The following is an 18,754-nucleotide window of genomic DNA, read 5'->3' as shown; positions in this document are numbered from 1 at the left end:
GGTTAGGAAGACATGAAAAGACTCGAAAAGAACTCAGCATCAGATGACGTTTTATTCCATTTTCTTCCAAAAACATCAACCTATGCTTCTCAAATAAAAACCAATAATTTGATAACATTGCAAACCTGTTGATAACTCTTATTGTGATATACAAAGGAAGTAAAATGAAGTTACGAATACTCCCTCCCTGCTAACAAGACATCTTTATGGACACTGCAGAGTTTCATGCCCTCAACCATGACAAGCACTTTACAGATGGACTGATAGAGTGAATGCAGTATAATGAGGGTATACTGAGGTAAAATGAGAATATCTTGTATGGACTGTGTCATGAAACTGCATAGACGACATGAGCCTTTTACTGGCACAGTAACATGAAAATGCAGTTTCTTGGCTCTGGTTTCCAGTCGCCAGATCAGTCTGAAGTAGCTTCATGGATGAATACGAGGAACTATTTTGTAGCGATCACTGTTGAGGATCTGCTGGTCTGGATAGACGTCACCGTGGAAAGTGGTTACAAACAGACCCTTGTTTTAAGCAATCTGGGTGCAAATTTACCCTTCATTTTTGTTAAGGGTCATGTGCTCTGGTTGTTTCCTTTGTTTCTAGGGTTAAAAACTAAATCTTGTTTTTAGTTTTTTTTTCCAGACAAATGTACGAGAAATATTCTCTTACAAACTCACCTGTCATAAGGGGTTATCAAGTCCCAGACAACTTGTGTCCCTTATCAACTAGAGGAAAGTTGAAAATGACAATCTTTATAATTAAACTATAAAAAAAAAAAAAATAGCATGTACAAAATAAGTTTCAGATACGAAGGTACCAGATGTCAAAAGGTGTTAAATTAAGCTTGAAGCTTCTGGGGGATCTCACCTTGGTTTCAGGAAACCAGTCCGTTCTCTCTCGAATGACTGGGAACATTTAATATAAGCCGATGGCAGCAGACAAGACAAGACTTGGCAAACACGTATAACACCACACAATGTGGACCAGACCAAACACATATTACAGTACTTTGACTTTCAGTCGCAACCTCCCATGATGCTGCTGGCATAGTATGAAAAAGGAGTGAGCATTCAGACACACGGATTGAAAATAGCAACGCTTTAATAAAGAGCGATTTTACAAGACTGCAATGTCTGGCTAGCTAGGTGGACATTGACATTCAAGGTGTTTTACAAAGACTCGGTTGAAGTAACTGGGTTTGAAGTTGGATGGGTTACTTGCAAGTTGCATTTCTGCATGCGAGGCAGCCTTCAAACCGTTACAGACCTCTACATTGTAAAACTGTTGATTATGAATGTCAATGAACGTTCATGTCAAGAGGTAAGTTAAAAAAAAAAAAATCTCATGGAGAAATTGTTTCCAAACACACCGGTGAGAGTTCACACAATGGTCATGCTTTTACCGGGCACACAAGCCAATAAAAAGACAACACTTAATCATGCAAAGAAAAACCAAAACAGTCTCTTTGTCTCAAAAACGTAAAATGAACTAAAATCCTTTTGAGTTCTGATAACATCCATCCGTAGTGACCTTGAATAAGAAGAAGCTGCGCTTTGATGATGACTTTGGTGCAAAAAATGTTCCTGTTTCGAAGAGGACAGACCCTGTCCTGTCCACTTCCTTGATGAAGACACTCTTGGTGTAGACCAGTTGTGATAGTTTACCGTTGAACGCCCCCCCCTCCCCAACCCCACCCCCTTCCTCCTCAAGATGGACACAAACATCACTAACATCAACCCCAAACCCACCCGCTCACCCCTGGATGATGACACCTTCGAAACACAACCATTCAAACACGAACACAGCAATAAATTGTCCCACGTACAGTACGTCATCCAACGGGGCTTCAATCACTTTACAGAGAGCACATCTAAGAACACATGAACGGCATTACCTATATACAGAGGACACAGTAACAGTCAGGTTGGCCCAGGATGGAACGATCTATTGTGGGCTTGAAGTGCACAATGAGAAGAGCATTCAGCTGACTGAGAAAGACAAACCCCTGGAACAAAGAGTTATGGAGAAGAGTGAAATAATTTTGCAAAGATCACATTGGCCTTTCATTTAGATTCAAAACCAAGGAATATCTTGACGATTCCTAACGATAAAGTCTCTCTCTGCTGGTAGTAGTTGTAGCTGCAGGGAGGTCGGCTTTTGTGCAGCCAGCACTTAAAGTTCAAAACCACATTTCAAAATCGCATTTGCCTCCGATTAACTTCCAGGTCTCTGGGCTTTTTTTTTTTATAGCCAGGACGAGTGATCTTTGAGCCACCTTAAACTGACGGTGTGTTATTTAGACTGAGACACAGTCACAAGAACACTCATTGCTATGTTAGCACACGCTACCAGCTCGCTAGAGCCTTTTCGCCTCTAATCGAGGACCCTGTTCGTCTCTATGGGAAGGCATGTGCACACGAACACGCATACAGTACATGTACATAGAACAGACACAATCGATAGAAAACGTCTTCATCCCCGATCAATTATTGCCCCTTTCAACTGTACATCCCAGCAATGATTTTAGGTTTTTGTGCAGCAGAGCATTGCCCCATCATTGAACGTTTGTGCTATATATATAGTCTGTCTGAGGGTCGACCTTGACCTTGGATCCGCCAGAAAAACCACATTAACATTTAACGTCTCATTAAAGCCTCTCGTCTCTGCCTGTCTGAGCTAATCTGTATCACTGCAGGCCCCCGATCAACAGACATTACCATCAGTTACTGCAGAAATGCATATGCATAAATGTTAACACGACATTAACAAACCTCTCTCCGTGTTAGCATTAATCTCTCCAAGTGGAGGTGAAAGATGCCGCGGTAATTGCCCTTCACCAGTTTTTCTGGTGTGTAAAGAACTTCACCGGAGACTCATTCTGGACAGGACGAAAGCTCAGGACAGGGAGGACATCATACAGTTGGGAGTTCTGACCGCCGAGACTAACATCATCTGGCTCTCAGTGCATTTTTCTCTACTTTTAGAGCAACACAGGTTCAACAGAACAGATTATAAAACAAAAGAATTCTGTACATTATCCTGATGTGGACACGAGAAGTACAACACTACAGCGGGGGACAGCCTCTAAACAGACGAATGGAAAAGACGTGGTTGCATGATATTGCACAGCTGAGGAGGAGGAAAGAACAAAACACACAAGTGTGTACATCGCGTCCCCACATAATTCTGGGAGGTTTGTTTACATCCAAATGCGACGCCCGGGTCTGGCTCAGTGCTTTCATCAGTACTTCCAGTGCAGAAATGCATTGGCACCTGGAAACACAGTCATGACATCAGGTACCAAGAGAGGAGAACATACAGTACACCCACACGCAAGCACGCCCTCAAATTATCATCGCACGTCCGATTCTTGTTGGCAAATAAGAACAAATCGAGCTCAAGATGCAGCACGCTGAAATGTAGAAAAAAGGAGGGGACGCATACAAATCGATAACATCTGACATCAGGTGATGGATGAACCAATCTAAACAAAATGCTAAAAATCACCAACACAGACATACACCCTTGGCAAAGTTCACATTGAGTAAAGTGCCAGCAAACAATCCAATCAGAGAAAGAGATGCCTCCGACTTTGATTCAGGGATGGAGAGTGTGGCGGGAGAGTTAGAGGAGGAGGTTTTATACAGAAAATCATCTGGACGAGAAGTGGTGATGAAGCTTCCTCACTTCAACAGAGCTGTCAGTCTTTGTGGCGACGTAAGTCGTAACCGCCAAGTTGGCAAATCAAACAGGATAAGTGAAATTGATGGCGGAGCGTCTGTTGCCCCACCGTTATAGATTTGAAGACAGAGAGATCAGTAGCCACGTTGAGAGAAGAGAGGAGGCGACACATTTTTCATCCTCTGGTCCTCTCCCCTCCCTCTCTGTCCTCCTCTTTCTTCCTCCACTGGATTGGTTTTCTCCGACTCTTTCTCTCCATCTCTTTTCTCTTGCTTTCTCTCTCTCTCAGCTTTGCTGCCATGGTGACAACATCATCCCTACATGAAGTGCATCTGCAGAAGACGGGGAGAGAATGGAGAGTAATTTAATTCAACAAAACACCTCATCAAGTGTTCAGGCATCTATTGACGGGCAGATTACCTGCCGCAGTGCCGGGAAAACTGCTTCTAAGGAGCCGAAACGTTCAGGTGGCAATTATAGATCCCTGTTATGTGTTGAATGCTGGGTCAAAACACACAGTTCGCCGCCTTCTTAAAATAATCGCCTAAGTCATTATTTCAAGTTTTTCAGAAAACACAAACAACTGGAGACAAAACATCATTAGGAGTTGTTTTAGGCAAGAAAAAAAAATTGTCCAAAAATGATTTAGGCAGGTGGTGCAGTGGTCAGCACTGACACCTCTCATCAAGAAGGTTCTAGGTTTGAGCCCCAGGCTCCAGCACAGGATCTTTCTGTGTGGAGTCTCCATGTTCTCCCTGTTCCTGTGTGGGTTCTCTCTGGTACTCCAGCTTCCTCCCACAGTCCAAAGACATCAAGAGGAGACGAGGCTGATTGATACTCTAAATTGACCGTAGGTGTGGCTGTGAGTGTGAATGGTTGTCTGTCTCTATGTGTTGGCCCTGTGATGGACTGGCGACCTGTCCAGGGTGAACCCACCTCTCGCCCAAAGGCTGCTGGGATAGGCTCCACCCCCCTACGATTCTTAACAGGATAAGCAGTAGAAAAAGGATGGATGGATGACTTAGGGCAGTTATTTTAACAAGGTGACGAACTGTTATCCTGAGAGCCTTTTAGCCATAGGAACTGATTACTCCTTGAGAATAACACTGTTTCACACTTGCTGGTCAAATAAAAAAAAAAAAATCATCTGCCGTGATTCATCCTGCATCTTGAAGGCCTGACAAGTTGAATGCTACTCATCAGAGAATACAAATAGTTATGAATTCAGGTTTCCAGAGGATATAAAGACAAGAGGCATACATAAAAATATAGTATTTGTTTTCAAGGAAAATCCCCTTTTTTGTATCAGTTTTAATATTCAAGTGTATATCGCAACCATTTCATATTAAAATTATTTAATAAACTCTTGTTTGGTTTCAGTTTTGTCTGTGTGCCTTCAAAATTACCAGATGAAGCCTTAAACACCACATTCATCAGCTGTAGCTATGATGCTACAATAGCATCATTCAAAGCAATACACCCCCCCCCCCCCGAAGCGTATTTTGCTTTACAAATTCTTACAAATAAGTGTCTTGAGCTCATGATGCCTCACTTCTATGTGATTCCAGTTTGCAGAAAGAGCCAGCCACATATAGTTAGCTTTAAAGCTAACAATGCCACAACAACAGCAAGACTGTTTCTGTGTACAAGTTCTCTGGTGTAATGTTCCATATTATTTATACAGGACAATGTGTTTGGAGGTTTTTAGACAGTTTTGCTGTTGTTTGTTGCTGGTGACTCAGGCACCATTAGCTTCCAGCTCAATATATGTGATTGGCTCTGTCTGCAAGGCTGCCTGTGACTCCAGACTGCTTGTTTGTTGTTGGTTTGCTTGTTCGCTGGAGACATTTGTGAGTTCTTCAGAGGTCAAACACACTTTTTGGATGAAGTATCACTTTTGTACATTCCTGAAATTATTAAATACGTCTGCATTTACGAGGAGATACACTGTGATTTTCTTAGGCAAGAGCCTGGTGTTTATGTGTGCTAAGTGAAAATAAGCCTGACACGATGGAGTCATCTGGAACACAACCCGTATATCACATTTGTTTAATAGGTACAAAAGGCAAAGTCTAGAAACGGCAATTTGTATTTCAGTGTATTTGTTTGCACTTAACTGAAGGCCTAATATGCCTCTAAAATATTCATAATAATAATTATCTAGATTTATAAAGCACTTTTCAAAACCTATGCATTTTTTTTTTTTAAATAGAACATTAAGCTTGAATTGCCACCTCAAGGTTGTGTGCACCCCACCTTGTTTTTACACTGACTCTCACGTTTGACCTGTTTATGTCATCACATCAACATTTTTTTGTCACAAAAAGTTTCTCACGATCATTGTGTAAGTATGTTTTTTGTTTGTTTGGTTTTTTTTTTAAGGTCACAGTTCCAAATTTGAAGAAATTCCCTCAAGATGTCCGTGAGATGTTGAGAGTGAGACGGATGAACGGACGACCTGAAAGCATGACGCCTCCGGCTGTTGCTGGCGCAGAGGAATAAAAAATAATACTGGTAATAAAAGACAGCTCGGACAGTAAAAACTAAAGTAAATCCGGGAAAGACTCTACAATAAAAATATGATTTAAACGATGGTGTTGATTAGATTTTCACCGGGCGGGTCGTTCTAGACCAGCAACCTGCAACTATAAAAAGGAGGTGTGTCCAGTCTAGTAGTCATTTCTGGAGACCCTACATCACATGACACAGAAGCAATTGAAGAATAACAAATTTGCATTAAAATATTGATATTAATTATTAGTGACATTAAAACTGAATAAAAAGAGTCATATTTGTCTGGTCTAGTACAAATATCTGGTATTGATTTGGAGTCCCCTGGTCACATGACATGGAGGATATTTGAGGAAAACAATAAAGTTAACAACAAAATATAAAAAGAAATAGAGGCGGTAATAAAAAAGGAGGCGTGGTCTTAATTTACCAGTCCAGTAATAATATCTGGTATGGATTTGGAGCCCTTCGGTCACATGATATGGAAGTTATTGAAAAAAAAAAGATGAATGTTGCACTAAAATCATTATAGAAAATAAAAGAGGCAACTGTGTGTGTCACCTGTGTCCCAGGGATGGGTCCAAAAGGATTAGTGGGTCTCAGGACCGGCTGGTTGTACATGACAGGCTGCGGGGGCATCATGGGAACACCCCCCATCTGATGGCTCATCTGAGGAGGGAGCTAATGAGAGGACGAGGTAGTCGGAGAGAGAGAGAACAGTTTCAGATTTGATGGATTCCAGCGGCGTATGAATGGCAGGTTTTTGAGCGCATGGACTCTTCTTTACCATTCCATACACAGGCACTTGGGGCGTCGTCATAGGAAAAGCCACTGGTGCTGGAGCCTGAACAGAAATACAAAGAGGTCCATCAGAGACAATCTACATGGCTCTAAGGTAACGATCTAGGTACTGTCCCAGGTTAACAACACATTTCTACATTTGTTTTGCATCTTGGCAGACACTTCTGCTTCCTGGATGATAACAAGTGTAGCATCAAACTGAATATAGATAGAAGGTTAGCGGCCTATAATATCCACAACGGAGGAAGCAATATTTCTAGGATAATAGAGTGCCACAGGGATGATGTATTTCTGTATGCCAGCCCAGGAGTTAGCATCACTGTGGGTTCCCTCCACCAAAAGCTAATGGCTGTTTTGTTTTTGTTTTTTTAACAGGAGATTTTAGATCATTGCTCTGTGGCACACAGAAGTTCAGGCATACAGATTTAGTTCAGCAACAGAATCTTCACAACTTACAGACTTCTAAAGTGTGACTGTAATCAACAGAAGTGCAAAGCTATCATTATTTTGCATAGAAACACATGCTTGACGTCCACGTCACCACAAATAATTGTTGTGATTCTTCTGCTGTTTATTCTGATGAGGTTTATAGTCTCATTTAGCCACTTGTCAGCATTTTTAAGACACTGTGAAAGTGTAATTACTGTAGAACAAAATGTTCGCATATATTAAGCCATTGTTAAACTATGTGAGATGCTTAAACAAAGAGCCGTTCAAGAATCCAATCGACTTTAAGACAAGGGAACCTGACATTCAACAACTTAAGATAGTAGAATTCACTCACCACAGTAAAGAATAACTTTCTCTAATGATGGCTCATGTATCATCGACAATTATCAACAGCCTCGTAGTGACAAGTGACAAAGGTGAAAATGGTAAAGTGAAGAGACATCAGGAACTTACATATCCAGTATAGATCACCCCATTCTGTGGAGAGTTACAGAAAGAGCGAGAGTGAGAGAAAGACAGAAATACTTCATACTGTGGGATTCTAAGTTTCACACAAACGGGAAGAGAAACAAAAACACACCCTTTTCTTATGTTCCAATCACTTATACTTTTTTTTTTTTAAGTTATACTGTTACTTTTTCAGACATTTGGTCAGTAAACTAGCAGTTTGAGTTGAAAGGTCAGTTCGTTCAAAATTAAAAGATGAAACCAAACTGAATCAAAGAGACGTAACTGGAGGGGAGCAAAAAGACCGGAGGCACATTTGAGAGCTCCTTCAAAAGCCCTCAAAATGCCGCAGACTGGCTTCAAACACACTTTGACCCATCACACTTGTGGAGGCGTGCTGGATGTTTGACCATCTATTAGGTGAACAGCTGACTACAGGCCATGTGACCTGATTCCCTACTCGGTACTCTCCAGCTGTTACATCACCAGTATTTTTCACAGACATTATCTACTGCTATGATCAATTTTTGGCATATTAATAACAGGGTGGTTTATAGAAACCGCTTTAATTAATCAAATTTAAATACAACATTGCTTCTCTGCCAAATGTTGCCTCTGATAATCTGATTACAATTTTGTGTGTGTGTGTTTGTTTTTCACACTCCTCTGTGAAACACTCCAAGCCTGGTGGAGTGCAAATAGACCAGCCTGGAAAACAAAAAACACCCCTCCCACGAGCCTCTCGTGGTGAATGTAGCAGCTCTGATTGATTTTGATGGAGGCGATCTGCAATAATCGTCACTCCGTTGACATTTCTCGTCACGGACGTGCCTGGTGTGTTTTAGCAGTAAGGCTGTACAGTTAATCCCTCCAATCCTACAGAGATCACTCATTTCAGCTGCTGGTGTCCAGCGTCTCATTCGTTTAATTTACCATCTGAGGGACAGGCATTGGTGCAGGTGCCATGGGATGGGTGGTGTGAGTCCAGTTTGTACTGGTGCACATGGTCTTTGTCTGCCAGCCGCTCCCCCCTGTTGGCTTCTTCTCCACCAGCTGACTCCACTGGAGCTCTGGCCTGATGCATAAACACACAAATGTATTTACAGGTGCACACATAACACAAAATCAAAGTGATTGGCAGTAGAAGGATTTGTTCTTGGCCCAGGTTTAGATGTCGGGCAAACCCACTCACTTTTTTGCTGGCATACCCCCAAACTGCAGGTCTGAGGGAGAGAAAATCAACATACATCAACAGAGAGGAAGCAACAGAGAGAGCCAGAAGAAAGAGCAGGCGAGAGAGAAGAGCTGTGCCGCTGTCTACTCACTACCAACGAGGTTGGCTAATGAAGAGTCCAAGTCATTGGGCAGCATTTTCCCAGAGTGCAATGGGGCTCCAGGGCTGTGAATCTGAGTGGGTGGGGCTGGTTTGAGCAGGTCGCCTGACATCCAAAGGTTACCATGGTTACATCAAAGGAGAAAAGGGGGGAGATAAGTCAAAAGCAGAAAGCAATTGGGCTTCACTGTTACTACATATCTAGCTGTCAGCATCTGTGAGTGTGTGTGTGTGTGTGTGTGTGTGTGTGTGTGTGTGTGTGTGTGTGTGTGTGTGTGTGAGTGAGTGAGAGTGAGTGAGAGAGGGCATTCATTTTTATGCTTTGTTGTATATTTGCGTAATTGTGTGTGTGCGCATGTGTGTGTATGTGTGAGAGAGAGAGGGCATTTATTTCTATGATTTGTTGTACATCTGCATGATTGTGTGTGTGTGTGTGTGTGTGTGTGTGTGTGTGTGTGTGTGTGTGTGTGTGTGTGTGTGTGTGTGTGTGTACTCCTACCTCCCCAGGCATTGCTATTGTTGGGCACAGTGTGTGTGGTCTGAATGGGGGTGAAGTTGGGCTGCAGGGTGAACAGCTCACTGGTCAGGTTTGGCACACTGCAGGAGGAGAGGATAATATTGTGTTTGACATTTACAGGTAACCATAGAAGCCAATTTAAAAATAAATCTAATATCATAGATGAGACTACACAAGCTCTCCTCTTGAGACTCACTGGTTGTTGACGGGTAAAATGGGTGAGTTTGAGAAGAGATCTGTGGCCCCTCCGCTGCTGTTGGCACTACCCACTGACTGGGTGCTGGGTGACACATTAGGCGTCTGAATGTCAATCACCTTATGACTGTCCTCCTGAAAAACAAAACAAAACAAAAAACATCAGAATAGGAACATATCCCGCATTGTATGATATTTCTGTGGCTCGTCAAGGCTCTCACTGTCAATGTCAGGATTCCTACACCTTCTCACGAGTCAAAGTCAAACACTTATTAGGCATTTTCAAGGTATATTTTAGGAATATTAATTTTTCTATTGAACTTGATTTCCTAATGTGGTACTTTGGAAGGATTTTTGACAATTTTTATATATTCTTGAGAATTCAAAATGGCTGCATTTATAATATCAGTGGTATCAACAACAAAAAAATGAGACAAGAAACTGAGCAACAAATGAGGCGTACTTGCAGACGGGAGTGGCTAACATTCACTTCCATCGTTATGTGCTAACACTTGTATGCTCTAAACCTTACACATATGAGTAGACGCCTGATCAAAATAATGATTTCTGATTGGAAACATCCTTGACACACTGTTGACCTGCTGACCTCTGTCCCCTGATAAAGACACAAAGTCCTTCCACCCATTCTTCTCCAACCACATTCCCACCCGTACCCCTACATCCCCTCTCCCCTCCTCTCTCCATCTCTTCCTATTCAATCTGGTGCGTAACGCCCACACATCTCATTCTAAGTACTGATATCTAGTCTTGAGTAGAACCACATCTGAACCCGATGCTGCGTCTCATCCACTAGGTTTTCTGCCAAGACCAACAGACAACATCCTTCCCTTCAACATCCATTTATTCATCCTTTAAAAGTTGCCACATTGTTGTGGTGTGGTCCTTGCTAGTGAAGTTCCTCTGAAACAAATACCATAAATATAAATCCCTGTGTAGGTTAGCTATTTCTATTCATGGTGCTTTAAATGGGACTGTCCTGGAGGCTTCTTTGTTTGAATGAAAATGATTTTCTGTGCAGCTTTGTGGCCCATGGGCCAGCAGCCAGAGACAGACAGTGTGTTTCCCTGCACTGCAGGATTTAAGGCACTTGTTCATTCAACCACAACAATAGTGTAGAGGACAAAATCAGCTAGATGCTCACACAGGCTTAAATTACTTCAGTGTGATTTCCTCACGTAAAAGGAAGCCGGCATGTAGGAGTGAAGTTTCAAAGTGTCTCACCTTGTGTTGCTGCATTCTGTTGTCCTCTGTCTTGTCCTCCATACGGCTGAGGGAGATACCAGTGCTGGAGAGAGAGGACACTGCACTGGACAGAGTACTGGATCTTAGAGTGAACACACACACACACACACACACACACACACACACACACACACACACACACACACACACACACACACACACACACACACACACGCACACGCAGCACAATCAGTACATTGGTCCAGTACATAATTCATGACTCGAGACTCAGTATGATTACCAGCTACGCAACTTCCAGGAATTCATACCATTCATATTCAAATGAAGAACACCATCATGATCAGTGTGATCACTGTCAGGTAAAACAACAAAATTAAATGCATGGTGTAAAAAGTCATTGCATCATGATTATGAGCTTTTATCTCAAAGTCTTGACTTCTATCTCATAGTTAGTTTACCTGACATTTATGACTGAACGTAGAAATATTCTAATAATAAAGATGACAATTTGATGTCGTTTTTGTTTCTTTTACTAGCAGTAACGGGCTACCATAGGATGTTGAGGGATTGAGGAAAATATCCAGAGCAGCTGCACAGTATAACTGCTATTCTGTTCCCTTCAGGATGAACTGAAACAACTGTGCTCATCTGTATATTTTCTTCACCAGTTCAGAGTTCTAATCTGACCAGTACTTTGGTTTATGGTCCAACAGAACAAGATATACAGCCATGTGATGGTGATGTACCTGCTGGCTGTGGAGAGGTCCTTGAGCTTCCTGCCCTCCAGAGAGGCTAGATGCTGCTCCAGAGCCTCCAGGAGAGAACTGGGAGCCTAGGAGGGGTAAAGGGGTGGGAAGGTGAGGGGGTAACATTAGAACCACAACCAAGTCGATCAAGGGGGGCACACTGCTTCCTTTCACTCCTCACCTCGTCATTTGATCCCACACACTCCCTCACTCACATATGCACACAAAGCAGCAGCAGTATTAACAGATCACCCTCTGATTCATGTCTTTATCTACTCTACAACAGCTCTTTTGTGTGTTTTGGTTCTTTTTTTTCTTCTTCATTTGGTTTCATCAGGTTTGATTGACCAGCATGCACGGATCAGCTGGATCATGCAAGCGAGTCCACAATGGGACTGACAGCAGACAGAACAGAGCGTCGTTTGCTGCAGGGCTCCAGAGTAGAAACACAACAAACACGTCTCTGGACCATCTAATGAGCCCATGCAAGATGCCAGCAGTGCACTTACACTCTCGTGAACACACACACCTACACACGCACACACATAAAGGAAATCACAGTCCAAAAAATTCAGAGTTAACCAGTGGATTCCATTTTAGGTAACAAAAAAAGAAGTCAATGAACTTATTTAACTTCAATTGGAGACTATGCACCACAAATTGATACCACTGGAAGCCGAGGAGGTTAACTCAATGAAATGAAAACATCTGTTGAAGAACCAGGTATACACATTGAGCAAGCTTGCCGGCACTCGTTATTGGAAAACAAAAAAAGATGGATGGGTTCATTTTGACCACATGTGATACCGCGGTTTTCATCCAGAGTTTTACATTTCAGCATCAGAGAACACAATGCAAACACAACAAGCAAAGAAAAGATTTCTCATATACTTATTTTAAGGGGGAAAGAGAGTAAAATTCTGGATATCCTTCTTCAGAGAAATCTAGAATATGCTAAAAGTTTAAAAGTAAAACAGACACATATCTAGAGCTCAGTATAGGCATGGGTCACTATGTTGTTGAATAAGGGCATATAAGGTCTTCATAAGCACTACAAACATGAAAATAAATTTAAAAAGCTTTTCAGTTTGTTGCCTATTTATCGTAACATCCAATTATGTGTTCAGTGAAAAGGATAAATAGCATACCAGGCCTTCAGCATGATGTGCAGTACTTATGATGAAGTTATGTACACCTATCCAAGTCATATTTGCAGAAACCTATTTAATTAAAACCATTCGCTGCTCTCCCCACAGCTAAGGGATATCATCTTTTCAGGAAAATGATTTCAACACTGCTTATATAGGCAACTATTTACAAGCTATTCTGACTTATTTGTATGATAAACCAGGAAGAGGACTTGGTATTAACACTGGGAAAGTGCCAGAAAGACAGAAACTAAGCCCCGGTCTTGAACGACTCTAATGAAAAAGGTCTTTAAACTTGTTTTGAGTTCACCTTCACAAATGTTGCTTTCAAAATCAAACCATAAAACAATATTTTTTTTCTGCAATTATTTACGAAAAATAATACTAAATGACTAGTGCTTAAAGATTGTGCGCTTCAAGGTTAAATGAAGTCCTGCATTTACTGCTTTCTTTCTTCTAGACTCAGGTCAGACCATAAGAAGAAAAGGCAAAGGAGAGTGAAGAAGAGAGGAGGAGGACGGGGCAGCTGCAGTGTGGGCAGGTCTGTAGGGTGAGTAGGGAACGGGAGCGTTCAGAATGAAGCATTATGGGATTGACTTGACGGATTTATATATTGCTTGACTGACTGGTTGATTGACTGATTGAGATGAGATGTAGACTGACCTGTGTGAGATCGGGGCTGTCGCCCTGATCTATCCCAACTCGCTGTGTCACAAAAAAGGAAGGAGGGGAAGGGGAGGGAGGAGGGAGGCAAAATAAAAATAAACCAAATGTAATAATAAAACAAACCAAAAAGCCAACAGACCACAGAGTAAAATAAAGGGAAGAGGCGTGTGAAAGAGGAGGAGGAGGAGGGAGAAAGAAGAATCAAACCCAAGCATTCATTACTTCATGCAGTGGCTGAAAAGGAAACGACAACAGAGGAGGAGGGAAGGAGGGCACATGCACACGCATACAAACACCTATATATACAGTACACATATAAATACACGCACACACACGCGCACACACACAGATCTGGAGACTGGTTGAAATGAGTGCTGAGCACACTGACTGACGGATCAGGCAGGGCAGAGAGGGCAGACAACAGGTCACGTGACTGCAAGGTACGAAACATCCAAGAGGAAGACACTAATGTTGACTTTGAACAGAAATAGAAGGGAGGGACACAGATGACACACAAACAGACAAACACACATTTTGTTAGACAGGTAAAATGAATGGGTCCTTAAAGTCAACGTTAGTCTGCTTTTTCTTTTTTTCTTTGGATCGAACGGCTGCACCCCAAACCTTCTTCCAAATGGGAACAAAACCAAGCAAAGCCTTCGAAGATGGCGCATGGGTAAAGCTACGCAGTCTAGAGAGGATGAAACTGCTTAGATTTATTATGAAGCCTAGTTAACTGGAAAACAGCCATTATGGAAAACTATTTGCTAAGAAAAGGGAGGAAATAAAATGAGGAGACAGAGATAGAGGTAAAAGAAGGGGGGGGGGCTTGCTTTAGCATGCAGTGCAGGCATGTGAACAGGCAGCACTTGAGATGTCCCTCAACTGGAAGCTCTACATGAGGGACTAAGACTCAGCCGTTAATCTCTGTCTTGGAGAAACCCCCTCCCCAGGTCAGGGCAAGAGAAGGACAGAAACAGAAGAGACTCTAGAGGCAAAAAGAGACTTTGAGATTAAGGAGAAGGAACCTCTGGACACTGATATACGGTCAGTCTTGATTTCCTCACATTTGAGGTTAGAAAATACTGACAGGATATCAGACAGCAAAGGTAACAGGTGCCCGGAGCAAATCTAAACTGGTTCTAGGTGATTTTCTTTTATAGTCTTCTGAAGACAAGGCAGTTATTCATGTTTAGTGGAAACCATTGAGATTTGCTCCAGACAAATACTCCCGCCCTCTCCAGAGCTGTTTAACTCTGTTTCCTCCACGGAGGATCAGCAGGACAAAGACACGTTACCTCAGCCACTTTGAGAAACTCTGACAGTTTGGTCATCCTGTTTAGGAAGGTCTTGTAGATCTCCAAAGCTTCTTTGCACTGGTTCTTCTTCATGTCAAAGTACTTCTCTGCAGATCAGAATACCAGAATCAGTATGAGGCGGCTACTTATTCACATCAAACGCAGAATTTTTACATCATAAATAAATGTTTATCTAATTCTTTTGAGGTAACTGGAAAGGAGGTAACTTACACAGAGTCCCAGTCACTATCCAATTAAGCAAAATTATACCATCATATTATTTCAAAAGTGATGCAGCCTGTTAGCATCCTGACAGTGTTTCAAATGTTTTCAAATATAAGATAACTTTTGCAAGTGAAGCAATTTCTCAGTAAAGTTGCATTGTAATCTTTAAAAGATATGATGGAAATAATAATCCATCCATCCATCCATACTGTTAAGGGTCAAGGGGGGGTGGAGCCTATCCCAGCAGCTTTCAGGCGAGAGGCGGGGTTCACCCTGGACAGGTCACCAGTCCATCACAGGACCAACACATAGAGACAGACAACCATTCACACTCACAGTCACACCTACGGTCAATTTAGAGTATCAATCAGCCTCGTCCCCTCTTGATGTCTTTGGACTGTGGGAGGAAGCTGGAGTACCAGAGAGAACCCACACAGGAACAGGGAGAACATGCAGAACCGGGGCTCAAACCTGGAACCCTCTTGCTATGAGGCGACAGTGGTAACCACTGCACCACCGAGCCACTTGTGGGACTTTATGTTCCCCGCATTAAAAAAATGTTTTGCTTGTGTTTTCTCAATTTTGTGGAAATACATGTGATTTGACTAACATCTGGAAAGCCATCAGTCACGTTCAGACACTCCCATGCAGTTGAACCTACTGTTATTTACTTCAGCAAGTAGCCTGGCCTTGCTACTGCCTTAGCATCAAGCATGTTACCAGTCAGCTGTCCAGTCAGCAAGCTAAACTGCGCCCATATTTTGTCATGGCATTTCCCAAACCAAATAAATAATAAAGCTATAAACTGCTTTTCTGGCTCAGCTCCACTGAACTAAGACATTATTACCTGTTATATAGTAATTAACTTCAGACTATAGAATATGATGGTCTATTCTTGTCCTCCAGCAAAACCATTAATGAAAAAACATGATCTGTAATTTACAGAGCCCCAGAGGGGAGATGGGAGAGTAAAAAAAGGAGTGGGTGAAACAAAAAAAAGAAGAGTGTGCTTTTGCAAGGTCTTGCAAAATGTTTGATTATGTCAGTGTACTTCCAGATTACTTGATCTGAAATCAAAACAATGTAGTGCACATACCAATGTGAGAGATTATTTTTTATTATGAGATTGGCCTGAAAAGTAAAGACATCAAAACAGTGATTGCCAGCAGGCCTGGTGTTCAGATAGGAGAGAGACATTTGAAGAGAGTCCTTAGCGCTGGGGGACACTCTGAAATAGACTACTCTGACCTTCTGTCCCTGGTTGAGTTTATTAAAAACAAAATGAAATTGAACAGAATTGATAACAGGTGTTTCAAACAAAGAAAACTTACCGAATACGGTCTCCCTGATTTTCCCCGGCGCTCCCTATTTGTACTTACGTCGTAGCCCAGCTGAGCCAGAACTAGATACATCCTACATGAACACCTTTGCACGATCTTGCAAAATATTCTTTCTTTATATTTAACCATTGATCCATCCCCCCCTCCACGTCCCCTCTGGAGCTCTGTACTAATTAGATTTTGAGAGGCAGTAGGTGGGAAAACTGATTTCCCCTTAAAGAAGAGTGCAGCGAGGTCACAGTCACAATCTCAGAGGCAGATTACTGCGTAAGTACAACATGGACTCAGTAGCGATTAACTATGGAAATACTTTATGGTATGTATGCTTTACCCAGCATGTTGATGACTCCTTCATTGTAGGCAGCAAACAACCGTATGGAGTCTTTAAACAGCAACATGAAAGCTGTGTTGATAACACCATTGGTCAGCTCGTTCGAATTCGGCTGGGGGTCAGAGAGAGAGAAGAGAAACACGCTGAACTATCACAGTGATTAATTAAATACAAATCCTGTGTGTTTAAAGCAATACTTCCCTAAAAAGTGTATCTAAATACACTGCATCACTTCTTTGTTTTGTTTACCTGGAAGTCAAGCAGTGCATCCAGCTGGTTCTGAATGATTGGCAGAGTCTTAATCAACTTCTCTGTGTTCATAGTGCGCATCACCCCGTCAGCCCTAGCAACACACAAGCGCACAAACACACGTGTAGCAAGATCTTTGACTACCCTTCAAATAACTCATGTACGTCACTGAGTGTGTATTACCCTCGCTTCATCTTGGTGAAGTCCACCGCTGCTAATCGGTAAGACATGGCTTTTTCATTCAGGTAGCGGCTGTAGCGTCTGATGAAGGTCGACATGTTGTAACCTGGGAAGCAGAGAGGGGGCGCTGCATTTAGGAGGTCTATTGGAAGCTCCAGTATCTTTCACGTGGAACTTCTCTTGAAGCTTTTTTTTATTTTCATCATACATCAGACTTACATAGCAAAAGCTAACCTTAAGCTTTAGCATTTCATTCATTTTTTCGTTTGAATGTATTGAATCACTAAGTCGATGAGAGTGTGTTCTCACTTTCAGCAACATTCTGCAGCTTCTTGTATCAAACAAAGAGCACAGTTGTGTGTAGCTCTGCAGCTCTGGACTGTAGCTTGTCTTTGAAATAGGCTCTGAAATAGACTTATTGATAGTGTTACAGTGCCAGGGAGAGTCCGACATAAAGTCATTTAGTTAGACGGACGACGCTGCTGAGTTTACAGACAGCCAAATGCTTTTAAATCACCTTGTAGTGCAGCCTTATCTAGAAAGTTGTTGAGGTTGAAGAGCGTGTTTCTGGAGGCAAGGTACTGCATCAATCTCTGATGAACAAAGAAAACAGAGAACGTTAAGTTGCTTGTCTGACTCTGTTCACTGACAATATCAAATCATGTCCACAAACGTTAGTATATATGTCAGGGATTTATAGACTGGGGTTTCATAAGCATTTCAAAGAAGCCAGCAGCTCTTGAGAGAGACATTTGTGGAGAAAAAAATAACAAAATGAGCATTTTATTTTTTTAAAGGGATCGTATTCAAAGTGACAGTCAAATAAAATCGAAAGATTACAAGAAGTCCTGTATTCAAAATGCAACACAAGTAAGCTAATATTCCAGGAGTGCAATCAGAAAAATACAATCAAATACACGATACACTAAAACTGATGCACATGCATTTAGTAATCACGGGGCTGGTTGGAGTGATGCTAGGTGTTATTTTTGTTAAAGATTGGATCAAACATATCACAACTTGACATTTTTGTCAGGAGTCATAAGAAAAACAAAAGAGGTTAAGAACCACAAATTTAATCTTTAATCTGCATCAATTCCCCAAATTAATTGTTCCTCAACCTTCATTCTATCACCCTAACAAGTTTCATCAAACTTCATCCCCAACTTTTTGAGTTGTCACACTGTTGTCGGGCAGCAGATGAACGCTTGGTTGAGGTGCTAAATATCCATTATGCTCTATGAGCATATGAGATTTTGGGGGTTATAACTTTAAACAGTAAAGCTACAGCTATGAAAACAGTAGAGGAGAAAAAAAAGACTCTATTTCTCTACAAGTCACTCAAGTACAACTTGTTTTAATCTTTCTTTCTCTGGGCCTGAGCTACATGTAAAGTGCCCTGACCC

The 18,754-nt window shown here is 41.9% G+C and overlaps 1 protein-coding gene across 2 annotated transcripts in view; it reads right to left on the bottom strand.

Moving 5' to 3' along the window:
• Positions 1–33: 33 nt before the first annotated feature.
• LOC147248529 (phosphatidylinositol-binding clathrin assembly protein-like) overlaps positions 34–18,754 on the bottom strand; it is a 28,521-nt gene continuing 9,800 nt past the window's right edge. Inside the window, exons 4-20 of one of the 2 annotated variants that reach the window (XM_086179265.1) lie at positions 17,866–17,941; positions 17,352–17,454; positions 17,169–17,262; positions 16,920–17,031; positions 15,024–15,130; positions 13,723–13,764; positions 11,912–11,997; positions 11,184–11,286; positions 9,943–10,076; positions 9,729–9,826; positions 9,222–9,335; positions 9,089–9,119; positions 8,830–8,971; positions 7,903–7,926; positions 6,986–7,042; positions 6,760–6,879; positions 34–4,019 (exon numbers count right to left, since the gene is read on the bottom strand). In XM_086179265.1, coding sequence (XP_086035391.1) covers positions 4,005–4,019; positions 6,760–6,879; positions 6,986–7,042; positions 7,903–7,926; positions 8,830–8,971; positions 9,089–9,119; positions 9,222–9,335; positions 9,729–9,826; positions 9,943–10,076; positions 11,184–11,286; positions 11,912–11,997; positions 13,723–13,764; positions 15,024–15,130; positions 16,920–17,031; positions 17,169–17,262; positions 17,352–17,454; positions 17,866–17,941 — 1,458 coding nt within the window. In that variant the 3' untranslated portion in view covers positions 34–4,004. The remainder of the gene's footprint in view (positions 4,020–6,759; positions 6,880–6,985; positions 7,043–7,902; positions 7,927–8,829; positions 8,972–9,088; positions 9,120–9,221; positions 9,336–9,728; positions 9,827–9,942; positions 10,077–11,183; positions 11,287–11,911; positions 11,998–13,722; positions 13,765–15,023; positions 15,131–16,919; positions 17,032–17,168; positions 17,263–17,351; positions 17,455–17,865; positions 17,942–18,754) is intronic. The other variant, XM_086179266.1, reaches the window with a different exon arrangement.

Source organism: Aulostomus chinensis, chromosome 15 (genome assembly GCF_037954235.1).
Source record: "Aulostomus chinensis isolate RoL2024-O1b breed Wild chromosome 15, RoL_Achi_v1.0, whole genome shotgun sequence".
Taxonomy (NCBI): domain Eukaryota; kingdom Metazoa; phylum Chordata; class Actinopteri; order Syngnathiformes; family Aulostomidae; genus Aulostomus; species Aulostomus chinensis.
Note: the sequence above shows the minus strand (reverse complement) of the source record. Positions and strands in the feature narration are given on the sequence as shown.